The sequence below is a fragment of the Otolemur garnettii genome, unplaced genomic scaffold (genome assembly GCF_000181295.1).
Source record: "Otolemur garnettii isolate 467f Iridium unplaced genomic scaffold, OtoGar3 scaffold00005, whole genome shotgun sequence".
Taxonomy (NCBI): Eukaryota; Metazoa; Chordata; class Mammalia; order Primates; family Galagidae; genus Otolemur; species Otolemur garnettii.
The window spans coordinates 18,621,271-18,644,132 of NW_003852400.1; the positions used below are offsets into that span (position 1 = coordinate 18,621,271).

The window sequence follows — 22,862 nt, forward strand, 5'->3', positions numbered from 1 at the left end:
AGGCAGGAGACTCGCTTGAGCCCAGGAGTTGGAGGTTGCTGTGAGCTGTGATGCCACGGCACTCTACCCAGGGGGAAAGCTTGAGGCTCTGTCTCAAAAAAAAGAAAGAAAAAAAAGAAAATCAGTGAAGATACAGAAGAATTCAATGATACTATAAAATAGTAGGATCTAATTAATATTTTTAGAACTCTCCACCCAACACCAGCAGAATATATATTGCATACACATGGAACATTTACCAAGGTAAATCATATTCTTGGTAATAAAATAATTTTAAAGATTTAAAATAACGTACTCTGGACATAATGGAATCGAATTAGAATTTAATACTAGATGAGAGTTGAAATAATTGAGGGGAGTTTTATCTTAAATGAAAACCTTAACTTTCTACTCTTGATTCTGAATTGTTATTGGCTAGGAACATAGGAAAATAGATATATTTCATGTGCCAAAATGATAATGATATTATATATTTAATTATTACGCATTATAAATTGTCTCTCCATTCACTTTATTTTACAGCCTCTCTGTTAAAAGGACTAAAACATGCTAACATAGTGCTACTTCATGACATCATTCATACCAAGGAGACGCTGACACTCGTGTTTGAATATGTGGTAAGTAAAATAAAGCCTTTAAATTCAAACTTTTAAAATAATGAATGGAATTTCTTTTAATGTTATAGATTAACTATAACTATCATACTTCTGTTTTTAGATTGCTGTGTTGAGGTAGATAATTTATCTGAATATATGAGACTTGTAATTTTGCATAAAATAGTGACTTTAGAAGTCATTTCTGAATGAAATATATTTTAAAACAAAAATACAAGAAAATGTTAAGTTGGATTTTCATCAGATATATTATTTATTCATATTATTTACTACAATATACTATAATTTTTAGCTTTATCAAGTAGAATTAAATAGCGTGGTGATGATCACTATCAAAGAAAATTCATAAACAATAAAAATATTTTTTCTTTGGACTTGTAACTTGGTTTCTCAAAAGCATCCTTATTAGATTGCTTGTTTTTTTATTTTGGTTTTTTTTTTTTTTTTTTGATGGTGGAGGAAAGCCTGATACTTACAATTTAGACTGACTTAAAACTTTTCCCCTTCGGTTGGTATTTCACCTATTAATTAAAACTTCCAATTTGCATAGCACACAATGTAATGATCTTATTGTGTTGAGAGTATTACTGCTGGAAGACTTGGACTTGAACTCATAATTAATCTTTCTTCATTTCTCTTAGAGAAAAACATATGGTATTTGTGTAGTGCCACTTCAGCATTTAACTATGGAATCATGAAATGTAACCATGATAATTAACATCCCAATTTTCACAGATGGATCTGAGAACATGTAATTTATAGGATAGAAATGACATTAGTGCAGAGTTTTATTGAGCAGAATAGCTGTTGGCATTGTGAATGTATTAACATCCTGTTTTAAAATTGCTATACTACTTCTTAAAAAAATTTGAAGTAGTTACCATTTTTTCTTAAAAATATAAAAGAATGAATATTTGCAACATTTTATTTTACTAATGTCTGCCTGTGTCTGTTTGTCATTTGAAAATTGTCTCATGAAGAAGCTATTCATCTTGTCTATTTACATATAAATGATAGATACATTTGAATAATATGGTAATGTGGCTACAAGGACAGCTAGAGCTGAGCAGTTGCATATATTACATGCTAGCAAGAATGGATACAGATTCACACATCAATGCAAATATAATTTCTTTTGTTTAATTCATCATTTTGGAGTCAATAATGTATTCAGTTGATTTAGACTTTGGACTTATTCATATTTTCAAGTATGTCTAGTTGACATATTTCAATGAAATACAGATTTTCCTTACTATACTTGACTAACTTTTGTAATTTTTTTAGGATAGAGATTTTAAAAATGACTTACTCCCTTCTCAAACTGGATAATTAAATTAAAAGGAAAACAAATAGTTTGGGCATCAAAAGCAGTGACGTGATAGAGAAACTAACAAAAGAAAAGGTGAAAATACGTTTCTAAATCTTAAAAAAAAAATAAAGAAAGAAATATACCCACAAGGCTTAAAATATGCATTGGATTAAATGTCATTTAATGATTTCATATTTTGTGGAATTGCCAAAATATGAAAAGAAATTGTCTGTCCTGCAGTATTTGCTGATAAGACTGACTCATACATAATCAGTTTATTTATGTGAGTGAAATTTTCCCTGGTCCCAATTCTTGTGGTGACATCCTGAGTCCTCTTCAGTCAGCCTAGTAATAGCATGGACACCTGTGGTTCCTGCAAGGGACATTTCATTCCTGACTTCTCTGTGGAGTGAAGGCATGAGGTCGATTGCCTTCTTCTCATTCTGAGAATGAGGCACGCTGTGTCGTCCATGGCTTCGGATTGCCCACCTCATCTTCTGTTGTCCTCTGCACCTTTATGGCCTCCGTTTCCCATTGTTCTTTGGCTTTTTCCTTTTCCACTTTCCTATCTTTTTCTATTTTCATCAGTTTCTGTGATTTTGCTATCGTGCTGCTATACTTGAACTTTGTTTTGTTTTTGTTTAAGTAAAAGATTTTTTAATGAATCTCTGAAATCAGCATTTGAGGAAAAGAAGACCTTCAGGCTGTAGAAATTTCTTAAGAGAGTCTTCTCAGTTTGGGTAGGAAAGATGTAGATTTCTTAGAAGGATTATCCTGACGAGGTGGCAATTTCCCATTATGAAAATAACTTCCCTGACTATTGCCTAAAGTTTTTATTTTCTTACGCTGCCTTCTAATTGCATATTCTTTATAAATATGCTAAAATTTCAAGAAAATGAAGGTTCTTACATGCTGTCATGAATTAATCATATTGCTTTCCTCATAGTATCTGGCAGAAATAAACTCCACTCTATTCTGTCATGTTTTGTAGCAATAGAAAGGCGATAATAATTTTAAAGGGTGAAATACTTTGGGCGTTAGAGCATATTCAAGGTAAGAAACAGAAGGACACTGTGGGCTTGGGATGAATCAGTGAGGGGTGCAGAAAGGGAGGTGAAAGAGTTTAAGGCAAGTATGATCCCAATAATAAAAACCAACAACTAAACTTTATGGACTTTTATATTTGTAAGCTAGAGTCCAAGTTGAAGTTGAGTCCTGCACGCAGATTGTGTGCCATATACTGCTACATTGTATCTATTAGATGGGAGCTTACCAAGTCCTCTACTCTCCCCCTTCTTGATGTAATTGTGTTTTTCTCTTGTGTGGGCCTATAGTTGTTCACATACTAGTTTCAACATAGTATTAAGTACATGGGATGCTTACTTTTCCATTCTTGAGAAACTTTACTTAGAAGAATGTTTTCCAAATCTATCTAGGTAAATACAAAAGATGCAATGTCTCCATCTTTTTTTTTTTTTGAGACAGTCTCACTTTGTCACCCTCCGTAGAGCGCTGTGGTGTCACAGCTCACAACAACCTCCAACTCTTGGGCTCAAGCAATTCTCTTGCCTCAGCCTCCCAAGTAGGGAGGATTCTCTTTGAGGATTCTCCATGCTTCTTCACAAAGGGGGTGTATTAGTTTGCAGTTTCAGCAATAGCGTACAAGTATTCTCAGGTCTCTGCACCCATCCAGCATCTATAGCTTTGGCACCTTGTGGGCTATTCTCATTGGGGTTAGGTGGTATCTTAAAGCGGTTTTGATTTGCATTTCTCTGATGATTAGGGATGATGAGCATTATTCTGTGTGTTTGTTGGCATTTGTCTGTCCTCTAACAATGTGGACTTTGCAGTTCCATGTAATTCATAGTACTCCTTTTTGAGCTAGGGGACATTATAAATAGTGTAAGAAAATCAATAACTCTATACTCATTTGAGATTGGTTGGTTGCTGTTAGATTTATCCTTTTGGCTTCACAATTAGTTAAGTTTTCCAGGGCTTTTTGTGGTATCTATGTAATTTGAATTTCACCAAGCAAAGGATTCTTATTTATGGTAATACACATGCAGTGTATTTCTGTTTCTTGCTAAGCCTGCCTTGTTTATATTATTCCCAGGTTTTATAAAAGCCATATGAGGGCCAGAATAATAAGTAAGGAAAATTTGGTGATGTGAAAGAATACTCAAGAAGATTATTTTAGAAGTCATTATTACTAAAGTGATTCAGTGGGTGGTGTGCTATTGTTTGGTAGGTTCTCTTCTTAAGTACTATGAAAAGTTCCTGCAATGTTCTGGAATTTGGATTCTGTTAACTTACAAAGTATGTAGATACAGTGATCTGGAAGCTGCAAGACTGAGAACCCCTTATGGTTGCTAATGTTATGCTCAGTAACACATGGACCCCTGCATAGCTTGGGGAACCTCCTCCCCTTAGTTGTGAAGGAACATCTTTAACCAAGAAGTGGCTCAATTAGCTTGAAAAGGACTCAGGTCTGGGGGAAGGACACAATTAGAAGAGGGACTTTACCCAACAAATGCAAACAGTGTAAGTTAATTCTTTGTACCCTCAATTAACCTGAAAGAGTTAAAAATAAATAAATAAAGTAAAATATTGTTATAGCTATCGTGTTTCCTGTATAAGTTTAAGACTTTGAAGAGAAACACAGAAAACAGTTAAGAATCATTAACTCCAGATTATATTCAGTTGTGACAGTTCTAATAAATTTTTTCTACTTAAACAGAAAATTAGTTTTTATATATTTCTTTTTGTGAAAGAATAAATAAGTGCTACATTATCCTGTTTAATACCATGCTGAATAATTTAAAATAGATTGCATAGGTAGAAATAAAAATACTAGTAGTAAATATGATTGTGTAAATATATGCTGCTCTTAAGTTCGTAACTGTTCTATTATAAATTACAGAAGAGTGAAGCATATTTGCAACATTTTACTGCATACTTAATAATTACATACAAGTTCTAGATATCTGTTGTACAATATTGTGCCTATGGTTAATAATACAGTGTTGTGTACTTAAAACTTTCTTTGGAGAGTGGATCTTTCTTATGTGTTCTTTCCACCAGAAATATAAAAGCAAAGCTCCCTAAGGCGACTTGTGGAGTTGATGGATGTGTTTATTACCTTGATTGTCTTGATTGTGGTAATGGAATTTCGGGTATATGCATATGTTCAGACTCATCTAATTGTATATATTAAATATATGCAGTCATTTGTATACCAATTATACCTCAGTTAAGCTTTAAAAACAAAAGCAAAAGCAGCAAACTCAAAGCTAATCATGATTGTTAGGAGCAATCTTTTTTTTCTTCCTGTGTGCTGTAAACTAGAGCAATGTTCCAGACGAATGTATAAAATTACATAAAACAAAAAATCTTGTATTTAACATGAAAAAAAAACTGTGTTAACAAAAACCATAAATCCCACAGAATGCCTTTATTATGGTGTATGTTCTACGGAGCACTTTCATAGATGCTGTTCCATTAGTTTCTGCCCTTTGAAGTAGGTAGGGCACATAATGTTATCCAGTACTGCATTGATGAGGAAAAATGATGCTTAGATAATTTAAAACAGATTTGCTAAAATCAGTCAGATGCATTAAAAGGGTAAAGATAATACTTTGGGCTCAAGTCTTCCCTGCCTAATAATGCCTGCCATCCCATTTTATCCTGGAACTCACCTGTGTTGACTGTCTTCATCGAGTCTTATATGATGGTCTAAAGCACATGTGTTGTTAGAATATGGAACTGTAAGCTGAAAATTATATCCTGGATTTTTACCCTGCCATACAATTTACCTGATTATTTGATTTCCCTGCCTCATACATTTTGATTTTTAAATCCATGAAGAATGTTTTCATTTGCATGATTTTATACCACATCTGTTCTTGAAAAACTGCAGCTCTTCATCCGTATTCTGGTTTCCAGATTTCACTACCGCTACGCAATTAAGCGTTTTAACTGTGAGATAAAATGTATGTGGCCATGTAGGTATACAGGCTGATCGGGGAAGGCCTCGCTTAGAAGTCTTCACAATATTTTGCTGTGTATGTTGCTACTTTTTTGCCCAAATTTTTGAGGGAAAAATTATGATGTGCATTATACGTGGGTAATGTGGCTCGGGATTGGGGAGCCCAGCACGCCTCCCAGGGCATGTAGGCACACAGGGTTATAGTCTGGTGGAGGAGCCGAGATCTGGTGGCAGCAGGCTGTAGGGGCCTCTGCTGAGCATAGTGATGGGAGGGGGTGACAGCCATTCTGGGCAAGGCCTGAGGCCCAGGGCCTGGCTGTGCAGAGGGGACTGGGATTCCTATATAGGCTGCCCATGAGCCAAGTGGCTTCAGTGGCTCCTACCCTACTGGTCACATGCATCTTAGTGGCAGCCCTGATGTGGTGGGGAAGGGAAAGGCACCTGGGAGAAAGGGAAAGAGAAGCCTTCCCGCAGTGGACGGCTGTGGGAGGACAGTATGATCTGCATGTTTACTAGGGGAATGTAAGCCCTCCTGTGTTAGCCCAGAGCCAGCCACTTTCTCGAGGGGCGTTTTCCTAAAAGTTTGGGCCAAGAATGCAGATGTGCCTTATATGGAGTACATGGTAGTGTACTAAAATACGGTACCAAAATATGGTAGTGAAAACTTGAAGGAGGAGAAAGCGGGTGACTGACATAGACATGGGGGACGAGCATTCCAGATAGAAGGCTTGTGTGAGAAGCAGCAGGTTGTGGCTGGAAGGGGTGATCAAGGACGGTAGTAGGAAGAGCCCAAGATGTGGTGGGTTCAGACTGTACTGGCCTGGTAAGGTTCTGTTTTGACTGATTTTGGCTTTTACTTAGAATGAGATGGGAAGCCACTACTAAAGGGTATTGAGTAGAGAAATGAGTTTAAACGATATCTCTGGCTGCTTTCTTAAGAGTTTACTGGAGGTGAGCAAGTTCTGAAACAGAGACCATTTGGGCGGCTATTGCAGAGTAAGCTAAACCTGAGATGCTGTGAGCAGGGGAGGTGATGACAAGGGTTAGATTCTGGGTATCTGTTGTGTGGCTCACAGACCTGCAGGGAAGACTTTAAAAATGGGCAGGAATAATGTGGGGCTGCATAGGCAGAACCAGAGCCACAACTGTGCCAGGGAACTAACCTCTGAACACCTTGCTGTCGCCCGGAGGGCAGGGGCTGGCTGTTGCCTCTTTGCTGGCTTTGCTGCCTGGTAGTCATACTTCTGCTCATGATGTCAAAATGACATGTATATTCCTGTTGCTTCTTTGAATTGTTAGCTCCTGATGCTATGCCAGGATTAGTTGTGTTTGGTTGGCTGAGATGAGATCGCGTGCCCCTGTCTTGACTGCCCAGGACTCAGAGAGAGAGAGAGCAACTTAGCATTTTGGCTTTTGTGATGGCTGGTGTTCCCTGTTTCCCATCCACATTCATGAAGGAAGGAGTTTTCCCAGTGTAGCAAATCCATTCAAATACAGGGCATGCTCCTCTTAGGTCCCTGTGTCGCCCCCTGCCATGCTCCCCTAAACACCTCATAAACATCCACTAGAATAAGTTTATTATCTAGACCTGGATAAGTTATATTTACAATGTGAAAAAAAATTGCAGGTGGTGTATTCCTGGAACCACTGTTTCTCTTTATGAAAATCATTAAGAATGCAGATGGTCAAAAGTAATATTGGTTTTTTAAAGGTAGTGGGGAACAAATCTCTGAATGTAAGCTTAATATGGAATGTTAGTGAAACTTAAAACTAGATTTTTAGATACAAAGGTCTAATAATCTTTATCCTCTTTATATTAGTTTATTTACTTAATTATTTTCAAAAAAAAATGGAGTCATGTTTTATTGCCCAGGCTGGCCTAGAACTCCTGGCACAAATGATCCTGCTGCCTCAGTCTCCTGAGTACTTGGGATTATAGGCTTGTGTCATTGTGCCCAATATGTTATTTTTTTTTATTTCAGCAAACTTGATATAGGAAGTCTCATGAGATCCTGGAAATCAGAATAGGATTGAAATCCATAAGTTTTGAAGATCATAAATTTTTTTAGTTTATCTCTAGTTGAACAGCTTTACCCAAAACCTATTGATTTTTTTCTCCATATGGAGAAAAGTCTATGGGTATGGGCATTGTCCTGGTCCTTTTTCTAATTGTTATTTTTATTAATGACTTAGATGAAGACATGGTAATGGTCTGTTTGTCCTATTTGAGTGTGTGCCATAGGTAGGAACTGGAATTAACACTTGGGGTGATAGAATTAAGGGTCAAAAAGAACCTGGTCAAATGATGAGCCTTAATGTGGAAGGTGAATTAATTACTGTGGGAGTAAAACATTATGTTTGGTTTTGTAAAAAAGCATTCCAATCTCATATAGAAAAACAATGCAGAGGAACATTAACTTAAAAACAATTCATGTAAAAAAGACAAGTAATTTCTTTGGCTGAGAATGAGCCACCATTGAGATGTGGGTGGCAACAATAGCTGATGCAAGTCCAGAGCAAGAGCGGGGGACCTCGACTGTACCCTGTGCTTACCAGGCCTCATCCACAAACCTGGTGGCCGGTGCGAGGCCCTGGGTTTTGACAGGAACTGAAGGAAATGGTAGTTAGATGTGATGGCACTCGTAAAGGTGCTGAGGAGACTTATCCAGGGGAACTGAAGACTACCAGGAGAGTAGGAAAAAAGATGGCATGGTGTATTCCAGACGGGATCAGAAAGCTTAAGCATGAGGGTTTTGAGGAGACTGGTTTGGGCTCAATTCTGGGAGGAGTGTTCAGTTTGAATCCATGGCTTTGAAGGGTAGTGAGCACCTTTTGCTGAAAGTGCTCAAGTAGAGGATGAAGGGATCTGCCTCGGGGATATCACAGGAAGGGCTCCTAGCCTGTACTACGTGCATGGCCTAGAATTACGTAATCTAGATACCTTATTTCATGAAGTCCTCACGATACTGTGAAGAAGGGATGAGGTCCCTCCCTTATGCAGATGAGGAAATTCAGGCTAAGATGTCAAATACTTCACACACACCCTTCCTAGTGGCTGCCTCATATTGTCTCTTGAGTGAACGTGAATCCAAATAACTATAAGTTTACATAGCAAAGGACTGACCAGATCTCTGCAACTATTATATAAACTGTCCCATTTGACGTAAGTTTTGTTTAATTTGTATACATTTGCGGGGTACAAGTGCAGTTTTATTACATGCATAGATAGCATAGTGGTCAAGTCAGGGCTTTAGGGAATCTATCACCCAAGTAACAGACATTGGACCCAGTAAGTAGCATTTGACATAATCTCTGGAAACAGAAACCCAACTTGTTAGAATCATTCACTTAATAACATACTCTCTCTTCTCTTCTTTTCTCTCTTCTCTCTGCCAAGAATTATCCTTAGGTTCTAGAGAGACAAATATATAGCCCTTTTAAAGAGATTGAAGTCCTGTGGAGGACTCTGTAAACTCCAGGAGCCATAAATTGGCTCAATGAGTTGTAAATTGCTGTCATAGTCTTCATGTATTGTGGGACTTCTATATATAGGGTGTCCATAAAGTTCGTGTGCATTTTTTTAAAAGTTTATAGTCACCCTGTGTTTGAATTCTAGTGAAAACAATAGAAAAACTAGATTTGACTTACAGGCTTTTCTTTATGGAAGGATTTTAGGATGTTTTTGTTTTGTATACGGAGAACTAGTTACGCAGTGTGATACTATGATTTTGTATTCTGAAGGGGTCGGTTGTCATTCAGAACCAAGTACGAAATGTGAACAGATGTAAACCTTGTGGATGACTGGAAGTGCAGGCAGTGTAAGATAGAAGAATTCTGCAGCATAAGGAGAAATTAAAGAAATGAAAAGGAAACAAGCTAGCTTTCAATCACTGCTCTCTTCCGAACTCATTTTCTCTAATTGGTAGGACAAAGTCAATTAACTCCTTTTCTGTCCTTTTCCCTAATGGCTTTTTCTCATCTAATGTGGAATCATGGTTAGTTTTAGTCATTTTCAATGGTTTGTTTTATTATGTTAGGTGCTGAGATTTTAGTTTAATTTTTTTCCTATTTTTATCATGCTAACCTTTTCTATAGGCTACTTTTATGTAATTGCCATCCTTATTAGGCACTCTTAATCTTAATTAAGTATTTAATCTATAATATCTAAGATGGATTCATGTCGGATTGCTAACTGTTGCCATAGTAAATGCCTGAACATCCAGGCATTTTCACTTATCCCGTTACTTTTCTCACTTAATTTTAATATTTTTATCTTAAAAAATACCACACTTGGCTCAGCACCTGTGGCTCAAGCTGCTAAGGTGCCCAGCCACATACACCTGAGCTGGCGGGTTCAAATCCAGCCCGGACCCACCAAACACAACCAAAAAATAGCTGGGTGTTGTGGCAGGCACCTGTAGTCCCGGCTACTTGGGAGGCTGAGGCAGGAGAATCACTTGAGCCCAGGAGCTGGAGGTTGCTGTGAGCTGTGATGCCATGGCACTCTACCCAGGGTGACAGCTTGAGGCTCTGTCTCAAAAAAAAAAAAAAAAAATACCACCCTTAATGGTAGAGAAATCTTAGGGAGGATAAAAACAATAATAAGAGGAGAATTTTTTCAGAAAGTAAAGAACATGTTTTTCATTTTAATTTTTTTTCTCACAGGAATTATTGCCATATTTACTAAATAAGAAAACAACACTTTGAAAACACTGTGCATGTTTCAGGGGAGGGTGGAGGCAGGGGAGTGATATGTTAAGTATATATAATAAGACTGACAACAATGATCAGCTTCAAGAAATTAGAGAAAGTCTTCAGCTGAGGGACCAAAGTTGCCGTCTGATCAAAGTGCTGAAGATCAGGATGAAGATGATCAATAATTCTAATTACCTTCACGTAAGGAGCCCATTAAGTAGTTGAAGAAAGAAATCATCGGCAAATTCAGCTCTAAGTGAGAAAATATACATTATTATATATCATACAAAGTGGAGTGGTTGTAACTTTCTGTCGATTTTCAGAATCAGTAATTTGACAAATGAATATCATTATCAGGGTTTACTTCATTATAATTTGATTATTATTTTTCTTGCATTTCATGAATATTTAGTTAATATCACATAATGTTTTAGTCTAATGTGCTTTGGTAAAGGGGTATTAAATCACTCCAGGTTTATATTATTCACTTTTGTTGATGTGATTGTGGTTTTCATATTTTATACTTGCATATGGATTAATGAGTCACTTATGTTCTAGGTTAGTTATGAAAAACTGCAGTTTTTATTGTTAACTTTCTACTCTTTCAGCTGATTGTTTTGAATTTTTCTCTATCTAATAAAATTTTCTTTTATTGTCATTTCTTGTTTATCTTTGTCATCATCTACTGATTCCTGCAATGCAAAATGGGAATTTAGTTTTTTCCCTCATTCCTCCACTTTAGAACAAATGGACTCATTTTTCCCTGGCCACCTTGCCATCCTCTAAGTAGTTATATAATGTGTATTGTAATTTTGGTGTTAGGTAATATTTCAGAATTTAAGACAGTGGAACCTCTGTAAGTTGACCTCCCAAGGGATGACATACAGAGGTGGTCAATACAAGGAGGCTAGTACATGTGGTGCATGTCTAGTCTATGAAAACTAGATCAACTTCAGGAGATGGTCAATGTGGGGAGACTATGGAGGCTCTACTGTATTTACATTATTTTTTAATATGAATCTTTGCAGCCGAGGCGTGTGTTATGCTGTGATTACTTTTCCCTCTGTTCAAACTTTGGTTTCCTTGGAATCAACATTAATTTCCTGTGTTTCATTTCTGTTATTAGTTCAGTCCCTCCCAGAGTTTCTGCCTGGTGCTTCTTTTCTGATATCTTTACATACCTTTCCTGTCTCTGCTGGATTGGAGTTTTGAGGACCATAACTTCTAATAGCTTTTTAGGAAAGAGTCTCACTATTTCACCCTCACCGCAACCTCAAACTCTTGGGCTTAGGCAATTCTCTTCCCTCAGTCTCCCAAGTAGCTGGGAGTACAAGTGCCCACCAAAATGCCTGGCTATTTTTTTGTTATTGTTGGCATTGTTGTTTAGCAGACCTGGGCCAGGTTTGAACTCACCAGCCCTGGTGTGTGTGGCTGGTGCCCTAACCACTGAGCTACAGGTGCCTAGCCCCAGGTTTTGAAATTTTATGATGATGTCTAAAAGAAACTAAGGTGCTGCCTTATTTTCATTGATTTCACTTTGATCTGAAATCTCATATCTGAAAAGGATTTCATCTTTTTTTTTTGTAATGCCACAGCTTTATTGAAATAAAATTTGTGTATAGCAAAATTCACTCTTTTAAAGTACACAATTCAGTGTTTTTTAGCATTGTTGTGAAGCCATTATCACTGTCTAATTTTAGAACATGTCATTACCCTAAAAAGAAACCTCCTATCCATTAGCAATCACTACAAATTCATCACCACCCCTGCCCCTAGTAAGCATTAATCTACTGTATGTCTGTATAGATTTGCCTGGACTTTTAATATAAATGGAATCATATCAATAAATGTGTGACTTTCTGTGCCTGGCTTCTTTCACTTAGCATAATGCTTTTGAAGTTCATCCATGTTGCGGCATTTCTCAGTACTTCATCCTTTTTAAAAAATTTATTTTTATTTTTATTTTTTATTAAATTATAGCTGTGTACATTAATGCAGTCATGGTGTACAATGTGCTGGTTTTATATACAATTTGAAATATTTTCATCAAACTGGTTAACATAGCCTTCATTGGCATTTTCTTAGTTATTATGTTAAGTCATTTATATTCTACACCTAGTAAATTTCACAAGTACCCTTGTAAGATGCACCGTAGATGTGGTCCCACCAGTTACCCTCACTCCACCCATGCTCCCCTCCCCCCCCTTTCTCCTTTCCCCTTCTTCTTGGGCTATAATTGGGTTATAGCTTTCATATGAAAGCTGTAAATTAATTTCATAGTAGGGCTGAGTACATTGGATACTTTTTCTTCCATTCTTGAGATACTTTGCTAAGAAGAATATGTTCCAGCTCCATCCAGGTAAACGTAAAGGAGGTAAAGTCTCCATCTTTCTTTAAGGCTGCATAATATTCCATGGTGTAAATATACCACAATTTATTGATCCATTTCTGGGTTGATGGGCACTTGGGCTTCTTCCATGACTTAGCAATTATGAATTGGGCTGCAATAAACATTCTGGTACAAATATCTTTGTTATCATGTGATTTTTGGTCTTCTGGATATATACCTAGTAGAGGAATGATAGGATCAAATGGCAGATCTATTTTTAGTTCTCTAAGTGTTCTCCAAACATCTTTCCAAAAGGAATGTATTAGTTTGCATTCCCACCAGCAGTATGGAAGTGTTCCCTTTTCCCCACATCCACACCAACATCTCTGGATTTGGGATTTTGTGATGTGGGCTAATCTTACTGGAGTTAGATGATATCTCAAAGTAGTTTTGATTTGCATTTCTCTGATGATTAAGGATGTTGAGAATTTTTTCATATGTCTGTAGGTTGTGCGCCTGTCTTCTTCAGAGAAGTTGCTCTTCAAGTCCCTTGTCCACCCTGAGATGGGATCACTTGTTCTTTTCTTGCTAATAACGTTTGCGTTCTCTGTGGATCCCCCTCTGGGGGTCCTCCTCATAAAATATTCGCCCAGGCCGATGTCTTCAAGAGTTTTCCCTGCACTTTCTTCTAGTATTTTTATAGTTTCATGTCTTAAGTTTAAATCTTTAATCCAGTGAGAGTCTATCTTAGTTAATGGTGAAAGGTGTGGGTCCAGTTTCAGTCTTCCACAGGTTGCCAGCCAGTTCGCCCAGCACCATTTGTTAAATAGGGAATCTTTTCCCCACTCAGTATTTTTAATTGGCTTCTCAAAGATCAAATAACGGTAAGTAGCTGGATTCATCTCTTGGTTCTCTATTCTGTTCCGTACATCTACCTCTCTGTTTTTGTGCCAGTACCATGCTGTTTTGATCCCTATAGATTTATAGTATAGTCTGAAGTCTGGTAGCACTTCATCCTTTTTTAAGGCTGAATAGTATGACTATACCACATTTTGTTTTTCCATTCATCAGTACATTTCATTTTTTCCCCACCTTTTGGGTATGGTGAATAGTGCTGCTTTGAACATTTGTGTACAGGGATTTGCTTAAGTATCTTTTCAATTCTTTTGGGATTATACCTAGGAGTGGAATTCCTGGATGGTTTTCTGACACAATTTTTGAATTTCTGAGGGGCTGCCAAGCTGTTTTCCAAAGGGGACACACCATTTTAAAATCTAACCAGCACTGTGTAGGGGTTCCATTTTTTCCCATGCCTTTGCCAAAACTTGTTATAGTTTGTTTTTTTGATGATACCACATAGTGGATCTTTAGGGGTATCTGATCCTGATTTTGATTTGCATTTTCTTCATAGCTGATGATGGACATCTTTTAACATGCATGTTTCCTTCTTTTGTAAGAAATTATCTTAAATTATTTTGTCATAATTTCCTCATTTTATTTTCTCTTCTATTTTTAGATCTTTTATTATTTGAATATTAGATCTCCTGGGTTGCTCTTCTGATTTTTTTTGTCTTTTCTCTCCCATTTTCTAATTCTGTTCTTCTTTTAGCTCAACCAACTTTAAGGGCTATTTCTTCAATTTTGTATTTCACATATTCTATGAAAATTCTTAAAAAACAATTTGTAAGGTATTTTGTTCTTAATATTATTTTATTTGTTAATATCCTTTTTCTGATCTCAAGATTATAGTATGTTTTATCTCACTGAAAATATTAATAGTCTTTTTAAAGTTTTTCTTTTTTTTTTTTTACATGATAGAACTTGAATTTGACCACAAACATGTTGCAGAATTGTTTGCTTTTTTTTTTTTTTTTTTTAATTCTAGTTGTAAAGAGCCTCTCACTCAAGGGGCATGTAAAATTTTTCCAAAAGTAAAATTATGTTTCTTCTAAATTATGGTTTTTTTTTTTTTTTTTTTTTAATTTTAGGTTATTTTGGGCTCTCTTCTTAATATAGAGGCTTTGGTGAGATAGCTGGTGCAGAAGCAGCCTGATTGAGAACACTGAGTGTGTGGTAGCTGGTTCACCGTGAATTTCACTGTAGGGACTGACTAAGCAACTTTGTAGAGTGATCTCTTCTTGATGTCACTATCCATCTTTCCTGCAGTGCTGTATGGTTCCCAGTGAAAATCTTCTAAACTCCTGCATGGAGGACAGAGGCCAATCTTCTGGAAACAAAGTAGTGGACAGGACTCAGCCTGATCCTCCTGTTTTATGATAATCTCCCTATCCTTACAGGGTGGATTTCCTAGTTCAGACTCCCTGTGTTTCACCTTCTCTGGGTTTGGGAGGCTCAGTTATCTGTATAACCAGCGTAGGAAAGGGGATCTAAGGAGTAAATAGCTGTCAAAAAGACTTTGAACTGATTTTCTGTGTATTAGATTTCCATATGTAGAATTTGTATTTGTTCCCACTTCCTAGTGCCTCCAGTTCCCAATCCTTTTGATTACTCTGTGCCTGCATAGTGCTGTTCCTGGGCTTCCTCCTCTGCCAGTTTACTATTCCATTTGGTTGTTTGTTTGTTTGTATTTTGTGATGGTAAACTTGCTACCAACTGTTTTGGACTTCTAAAATTTGTTGAGTGCGGGGATTAAAGAGGTGCAAAGTAGATATATATATTCTGTTTGCCATCTTTACTTTGGAATCTCATCCATTCTTAATAAGTTTAATTATGAACAAATGCTAAAGTTTGTCACTGTGCAAACCATTATGTAATTGGATACTTTTTTTCACATTAATACCTATAAAATATATAACTCCTTGCTACTTATCAATTGTGGGAGTTTCTCAAATGTGACAAGTCCATGGGAGTGAAGATATGTGAGTTAACTGTTATTAAATTATTATCCTCAAAATAAAATTTCAGGCACAAGAGTAGTATCTAATGTCTATGTGTGCTTTTATCCAGATGCACTGTCTTGATACAAAATATTTTGTTGATTGGCTGGTTAGTGACTGCTTTGTTTTTGTTATGATTTTTTTATGCTGATATTTGGAATGTTGATACGTGTATAGATACACATTCATTCATCTTACATTATTTTAAAACCAGTAAGAAATTTCTTGCAGTATAAGTTTATGTATAAAGAAATGTACAATGATGAAAGGTTCTGATTTTAAATTTTAATTACTAAGAATATATGGATTTTTCATTTTGTAGTTCCATGATGTTTTTGATTACTGGATATTATTAAAGACTTCATTTTAAGAAAATGAACTTAAGTGTTCTGAGTTAACATCCAACTTCCAGTGAGTAATTTATTCCTTTCTTACTGGCACATTCGAGCCCAGTTATAAATCCCCAACAGATGCTCATGCCTCATTTCTATTTCACAATTTGGGAACTGAAGAACTAATTTGTCATGGAAGCGATTTGCTAAGTAAGAATTTTTCATCTTTTGGGGTTTTCCTTTTTTCTTTTTGAAAATGTGATCTTTTGTTTTAATGCTTTAATCTCAGTTACTAGTTTTGTTCCATTCATTGTCAGGAACATTTGGAAGAATGAATTGATTTCTCTTTTCTACCATTCCCTTTTCATTATCCTTCTCAATTAGGAGGGAAAAGGAAGAAGCAGCAAGGAAAGAGAAAATGTTGAGTACTCCAGCTAGAGTTTTAGGAAATATATTGAGGAGAGATATCTGACTCTAATAAGATAAAAATTGAACATTGCTGAGGGAAAGAGGTATGGTAAGGATATGGTTAGCAATAAAATACTCATTAGAGAAAAAGAAAAGTCTAGAGATCTGCCTTCTCCTTTTAAATCAGATTTCAGCTGACTCAAAATAAAATGAACTGAGTGGTATATTTCAAAGTGTTCAAAGGGCAACATGATCATTCTTGTTTGTCATCCTGACATCTGTGTAAGATGAATGGGCACCTAGTTTCCCTTAGAGCAAGGACTGATTTCTCATTTCATATATGTTGTATTACCAACTGCAGTGGGCACTCTATAAATCTTTGCCAACTTGATATTATTTTCATAGAAAAGATACATTGGACACAATGTGTGTGTGTGTGTTCATATATGTGTGTGTGTGACAGATATAGGATCATTTATCAAGGTTTTCATTAAAATACCGTACAGAGTGTAGCACACATACAGGCATGGTGACTATGTTCTCCTGTAAAGTCAGACTTGCTGCCAGCTATGGAAATATCAGCAACATGCCTCCAGCTGTCAGCTCCTTTAGCATCTGTTTCAGCTTCAGAGATGCATCCTGAATGAGGTCACGCCTTTCCCCAGGCATCCTGTATCTGGTGACTGTGAAATGTGAAGGTGCAAAGGTCCCGTCATTTCTGCCCAACACTGGGCAGCTCTGGTGTGAGGTTGGCTGAGGATTTATTGGCCAGCATCACAGTCGACTTCCTTTGTCCAGCCTTGCTTTCTTCTTCTCCTATATTTCTGCTAATGAACATGTTTTTTTCCTTTTACATTATAAAGGAATATTTCATACTGTACTTCATCTTCCACCTGGAGAGTCCAAACCATGTCAAAGAGCAGTGATGATTATTTTGTAAACACAGTTTACTGCAGATTTGTTGCCTGTTAGGGAAGTCATTGTCAGAGTAAAGGGTTCTGATTTAAGTATCCTAGTGTATGAGACATTATACCAGAAAAACAGATTTTCAGAGTTCATAAGGAAGAAACTAAATGGTATAGCAAGAATTTCTAAAGAAGTTAACTTTAGATGAGAAGTGTTGAATGAGTTGGTAAAATTGTAGTTTTCGAGGTACTGACTTCTTGGCTAAGAGTTCTTTTAAAATTCACTATAAATGTATACATATGTAGGTATTTAATATTCTTTCTATATTATCAGTAAAGAAAAAAGATGAGTAGGGTTTGTCTAATGTGGAAGATTGTATTACTGTTCTCAAATATTTGTGTATTGCTCCCTGCATAACGAATATATTGCCTTTTCCTATTGCAGTTGGTTGCAGCCATGTGACCTGCTTCAGCCAATGAATTGTTAGGAAAAGTTGTTTGTTATTACAGCACAACCTGGTCTACCTGTCCTAACTGAGTCATCCCAAGTTACTATCCAGCCACCTCAGAGAAAGTCAGTGCTACCATGTATTATCTCTGATGACTTCTTTCATGACTGGTACTCACATGCATGTTGTATCTGTGTTTATATGTAGGTATGTTTATGTGTATACTACTCTCATGTGCTACATATATTTTTCAGTCTTTTATACTCAAAGATTAATACTACTATCATTTCAAATAATTTACTGTGGATATATATCAATGTTTGTACACATTTTGAACTCATGTTCTCATCAAGCACTCTTTGTGTTACCATTAATGTAATTCAGATTACATTCTATGTCATCTTTCATGCCACTTTAAATTTTGGATGAATTTCAAATTCTTAACAAAATAAATTCAAGTAATGATGGTTTTGAAATATTTTATTAAACTGTTGATTCTAGGTTTTTTTTGTTTTGAGAGTTTCACTTTGTCACCGTGGGTAGAGTGCTGTGGCATCATAGCTCCCTGCAACCTCAAATTCTTGGGCTTAAGTGATTCTCTTGCCTCAGTTTTTCATTTTCAGTAGAGATGGGGTCTCACTCTTGCTCAGGCTGGTCTTAAATCCCTGAGCTCAGGCAGTCTACCTGCCTTGGCCTACTAGAGTGCTAGGGTTACAAGCCTGAGCCACTGTGCCAGGCCTGATTCTGGCTTTTTAACATTCAAAAATCACACCTTTTCTCAATGAGGGCACTAAAGCAGCTTTGCTTTCACAGGCTTTTGTGTCATAGTTTTGTGTCAAAACTGAGCTTAAGTGTGGCCATTTTCCCTGTCATATATAGTTTCTGCTATGTTTTCCACAGAAACTGTTACAACCAGCTTTATTTGTTGATTATGATAATTATATGGCAAGCGTACTATTTGTTTTGCAGTAAATATTGAGAAATATTTTACCCACATTTCTCTAGTATGATTTTCTGAAGTTATTTTTGGTAATTGACTCAAATTTGGACGCCAATACTTCCTTTAAAATTTTGCTAACACTGACTTTCAAATGGTGTTTTCAGCCCCAGCATCAGGAAAGCATTACCTGATTTCATCGCACACAGACTAGACGAGATTTTATCTTTTCCTTGAAATTTTTTTTTCAGTACTCTTTTTCTGGGAAATTGCACAAAATCAAGAGAATGAAGGGATATTATTAGCTCTAATTCACGGACTACCTAACTAGATTTGGGCATAAAATTTAGTTTAAAGTGTAATGAGAAGCAATGGTATTGGTCTTTGTTTTTTAAAGTTTTATAGTTCTTATTCAAAACAGCAACTATTAGCCAAATATGCCAAGCTCCTTGGAACGTTAGTATCCTTGAAAGTTTGAGAGTATCTAATGATTGAGAAAAATATAAAACAGTTCTTCCTTCAAGGTATTTTTAATTTAACACCCGTGCACAGCAAAACAGTTCTTCCTTCAAGGTATTTTTAATTTAACACCTGTGCACAGCAACGCATTATGCCCATTTTCTTTACCCCTGGATTGAACAAAGCTAGTAGAAGGAAAGAAGAGAAGGAGTGAAGACTTGAATTTTGGCATTTTTTTTTTTTTTTTTTTTATGACAGGCAAGTCAGCAATTTGACTTTTGGCCTTAGAAGCCGACAAATAGCTTGGAATTTCTACTCCATTTTAACTTTTGGCAGTACTCAACATACAAGAATTCATGAGGTTTTTTTTCCCTCCTCTGTAATCTGAGGTCTTTTTATTGCTGGCTATTAAGAGCTACTTGAGACAAAATTTTTACAATTCTGTGGATTCTTAGCAGTGTATTTCACTACTCCTCAGTTTCTCATGCTTCGAAGCATCATCTTCTGTAGTTGAAACTTGAGGTTTAAAAGATAATGTTGGCGTGGTCTTTTTTAGTCCTTGAGTTTGAGAGAACTAAATTACTTTTTCTTTTTAATGTACACATATTAAAATAATTAAAAAGTAAAATTTTATTTAAATTGCAGAGATTTTACCTCACAGTACTTAAATTTCACATGTGCTACAAAAATAGCAAAGTAAATTGCCTCTTTCATCATGTGGCACACAGATATTTCATATAGAATGCTTTGTTATTCTACATATTGTGCATTGCTGCACAATTCTAATTCTAATGTAGAATTGTCAGCCTAGACAATTTAGATCAAACTCTACATTTATAATATAAATTTAATTTTCAAACAATTTCTCCAATTTAAGGGAATTTTTCACTTGTCTTCTCGTGGAGACCACAACTCTTGCCCCGCAAATGATCAGATAATTTGTGACCATGCTTAAGAACACCACAGTATTTTGCCTTATAACATCTTAACAGTATTGCTTCTAATACATCTCTCTGTTTTTTTCTCGGAATAAAGCCTCCTAAAATTGTTAACACTGGGACTCATGTTATGAACAAGTTTATAAATGCTTCACTTTAGCTAAAAGGAAGAATATATATTGACATGCATTTGGTTGTCATTGTTATTTTCCCTATAGTCATCAGTAAGCTCCGGAATTGTGAATGCTTTTTATTCATCTTTATATCATTTCACAATGCTTTGCCCATTATACGAGTTTGAAAATAGTGAGGTTTTTTTGGTATGTGAAAAAATACGGGGTGACAAATTAACAAATCATGATTATTTAGTATTTTCTTTTTGGTTATGTGTTCCAGAATTACTATTTTTAAAATTAAAAATAACATGAGTCTCCAGTTCATTCAGTCTGGTTCACAGTTTTCTGAACGATGCATTTATTATGACTGTTCTGCATGGATGTTACTCCTACCTCTTAGAACCGAGATGGAGAAAGGGTTCAGTGTTTAGTTTTGTAGTCAGCAAAAGTTAATTTAGGATGGCTACGTTTGATTCTTCTATCTTCCTTCTCCCCTTTTATCTCTTTTCCTATTCTCGTTCATGCTGGTTTCCCCCTATAATTTTGGAATCTTTCGTATTCTAGCAGGGTAGCTCAAGAAAAGTGTTTTCAGGGTTAGGATATTCCTAAGAACTATTCCAGTTTCCTTTTTTTTTCCTTTTGTTTCAAGATTAGCATCCAAAAAATTTTGTGTGGACGACCTTGTTAACTTTTTGTTTGTTCTTTTTTAAGCCTTCTCGAGGATGTTTGGTGATCAGAACATTTCATTCTTTTACCTGTTGGCTTTGTATTTTTCCTCTGACAAAATCAAGTTCACTTCAAAATAGCATGAACATATTTTTTAAAGTGCTGATTTGACTCTGTTAACATGTTTTATGTAATTGAGTCTTGTGAATGGTTTGCCAGAGGGCATATTAATCACACTAGGCAGCCCTTGTCTCCACTGTTGGAAGAAAGCAGCACATTTTGCTCAGTCATCCAATGCTGGAATAGCGTATGGTTATGTAGAATGTTAGGCTTCTAGAAGATTTGATTTCCCCCATTTTTTTGACACTTCTCAAGGCTATACATTGAATTTATTAAATTTTAAAAAGAAACTCATTTAGATCTCCTATAAGTTTTAAAAGTAAATAAAGTATATATAGACACAAATATAGAGATATGTTTGGGTTTAAGAATTAGTTCCTACAAGATTGACACTACTTTAGATGCTTGAACTTTTGAAGCACGAGTGTCTGCATTCCTTGTATCAGAGAAGAACAGTTTGCAGTAGCATTACTGCCTGGGCAGAGCTATACTATCTGTCTATCCATGATGTCCTTGCCAGAAGCCATATAGTAAGTTTTGTGTTGTAATGGATGAAATTTTTCAGGTTGCTGGTTTTACATGATGTGCATGTGCTTGAAAATGCTTCCTGTTCCAGTCATCAGCCCCAGGCTGCCCATGCATTTTGGATTCAGAAATGACAGCTAAAACCATTTAGGCAGAATTATAGAACAGCTAAGACACATTTAAGATATTATGATCATGTAGGTTAGGTCATATAGGTTATTGTGAACAAAAAGGAGAAGGAGATTACATGATACAATTTAAAAAAAAAAAGGAAATGGCTAATGTAATTAGGAATAAGCTATTGCACTGTGATTCCAGTGAGAGGGTTTTTATGAAGTATAAACGTCTATGTGTGTTGACTGCCTTTATCCTCTTTAGGGAATATGTGTGTAGTTCACTGGTAGAATTTCAAACATTTCTTAAGTGGCTTAAATTTGGTAAAAGTAAAATAACCCAGAAAAAGATTTTGTAATATGTCAAATAAATCTGTGTAAGAGCAGTGGAATATTTGAGGATAACACGTGTCTGGGTGATGTGGAATAGGGGGAAGACTGTGTTGTCTTTATTGTCATGCCACGTCTTATGATGCAGTTTGAGGCACAATAATCTAGTGGTAATTAGAATCTCTACTTTGGAGGAGAGAGATAGCACTTTTGTAGTAGTTCATGAATGTCTTATTTTTGCTGTTAAAGATGATAGGAAATTTTAATGCATTAACATAAAGCCTAAGTATCATTTGAAAAAATATTTAGAAAGTTTCATTTCATAATCATTGTTTCTAAAATGGGCTCTTCTGGCACAGAGTAGATACAAACATTGTCTATTAAACATTCTGAGTGCTGTGATTTTGTTTTATAGGATACATTGGTTAAAGTCCCAGCTCCCTGCCTCTCCCCCCATCGCATCTTTTCTGATTAATGACTGCTCTCCATGTGTCGGAACTCACATTATAATTTCATTAATTATGATTTGGGAGTGAATTAGATGAGTACTATAAAGCTTAACAGGGAAAAGTGCAATTTCAAAGTCAATTTTGTCTTGTGGACTGCATCTAAGAGGAGGCTGACCCTAACTGCTTAGTAATTTGGTGTTTTAATTCTTACAGCAATGTAGGTTGATGAAAACAGAGATTATACCTGGAGGAAAATGGTATTGATTGCTGTAGACGAAAAGAGGGT

General features: G+C 36.1%; 1 protein-coding gene across 1 annotated transcript in view; it reads left to right on the plus strand.

The window, feature by feature from the left end:
- Positions 1-22,862, plus strand: part of CDK14 (cyclin dependent kinase 14) — a 615,387-nt gene that overhangs the window by 284,720 nt on the left and 307,805 nt on the right. Inside the window, exon 6 of the mRNA XM_012811338.2 lies at positions 523-617. Within this exon, the coding sequence (XP_012666792.1) occupies positions 523-617 (95 nt within the window). The remainder of the gene's footprint in view (positions 1-522; positions 618-22,862) is intronic.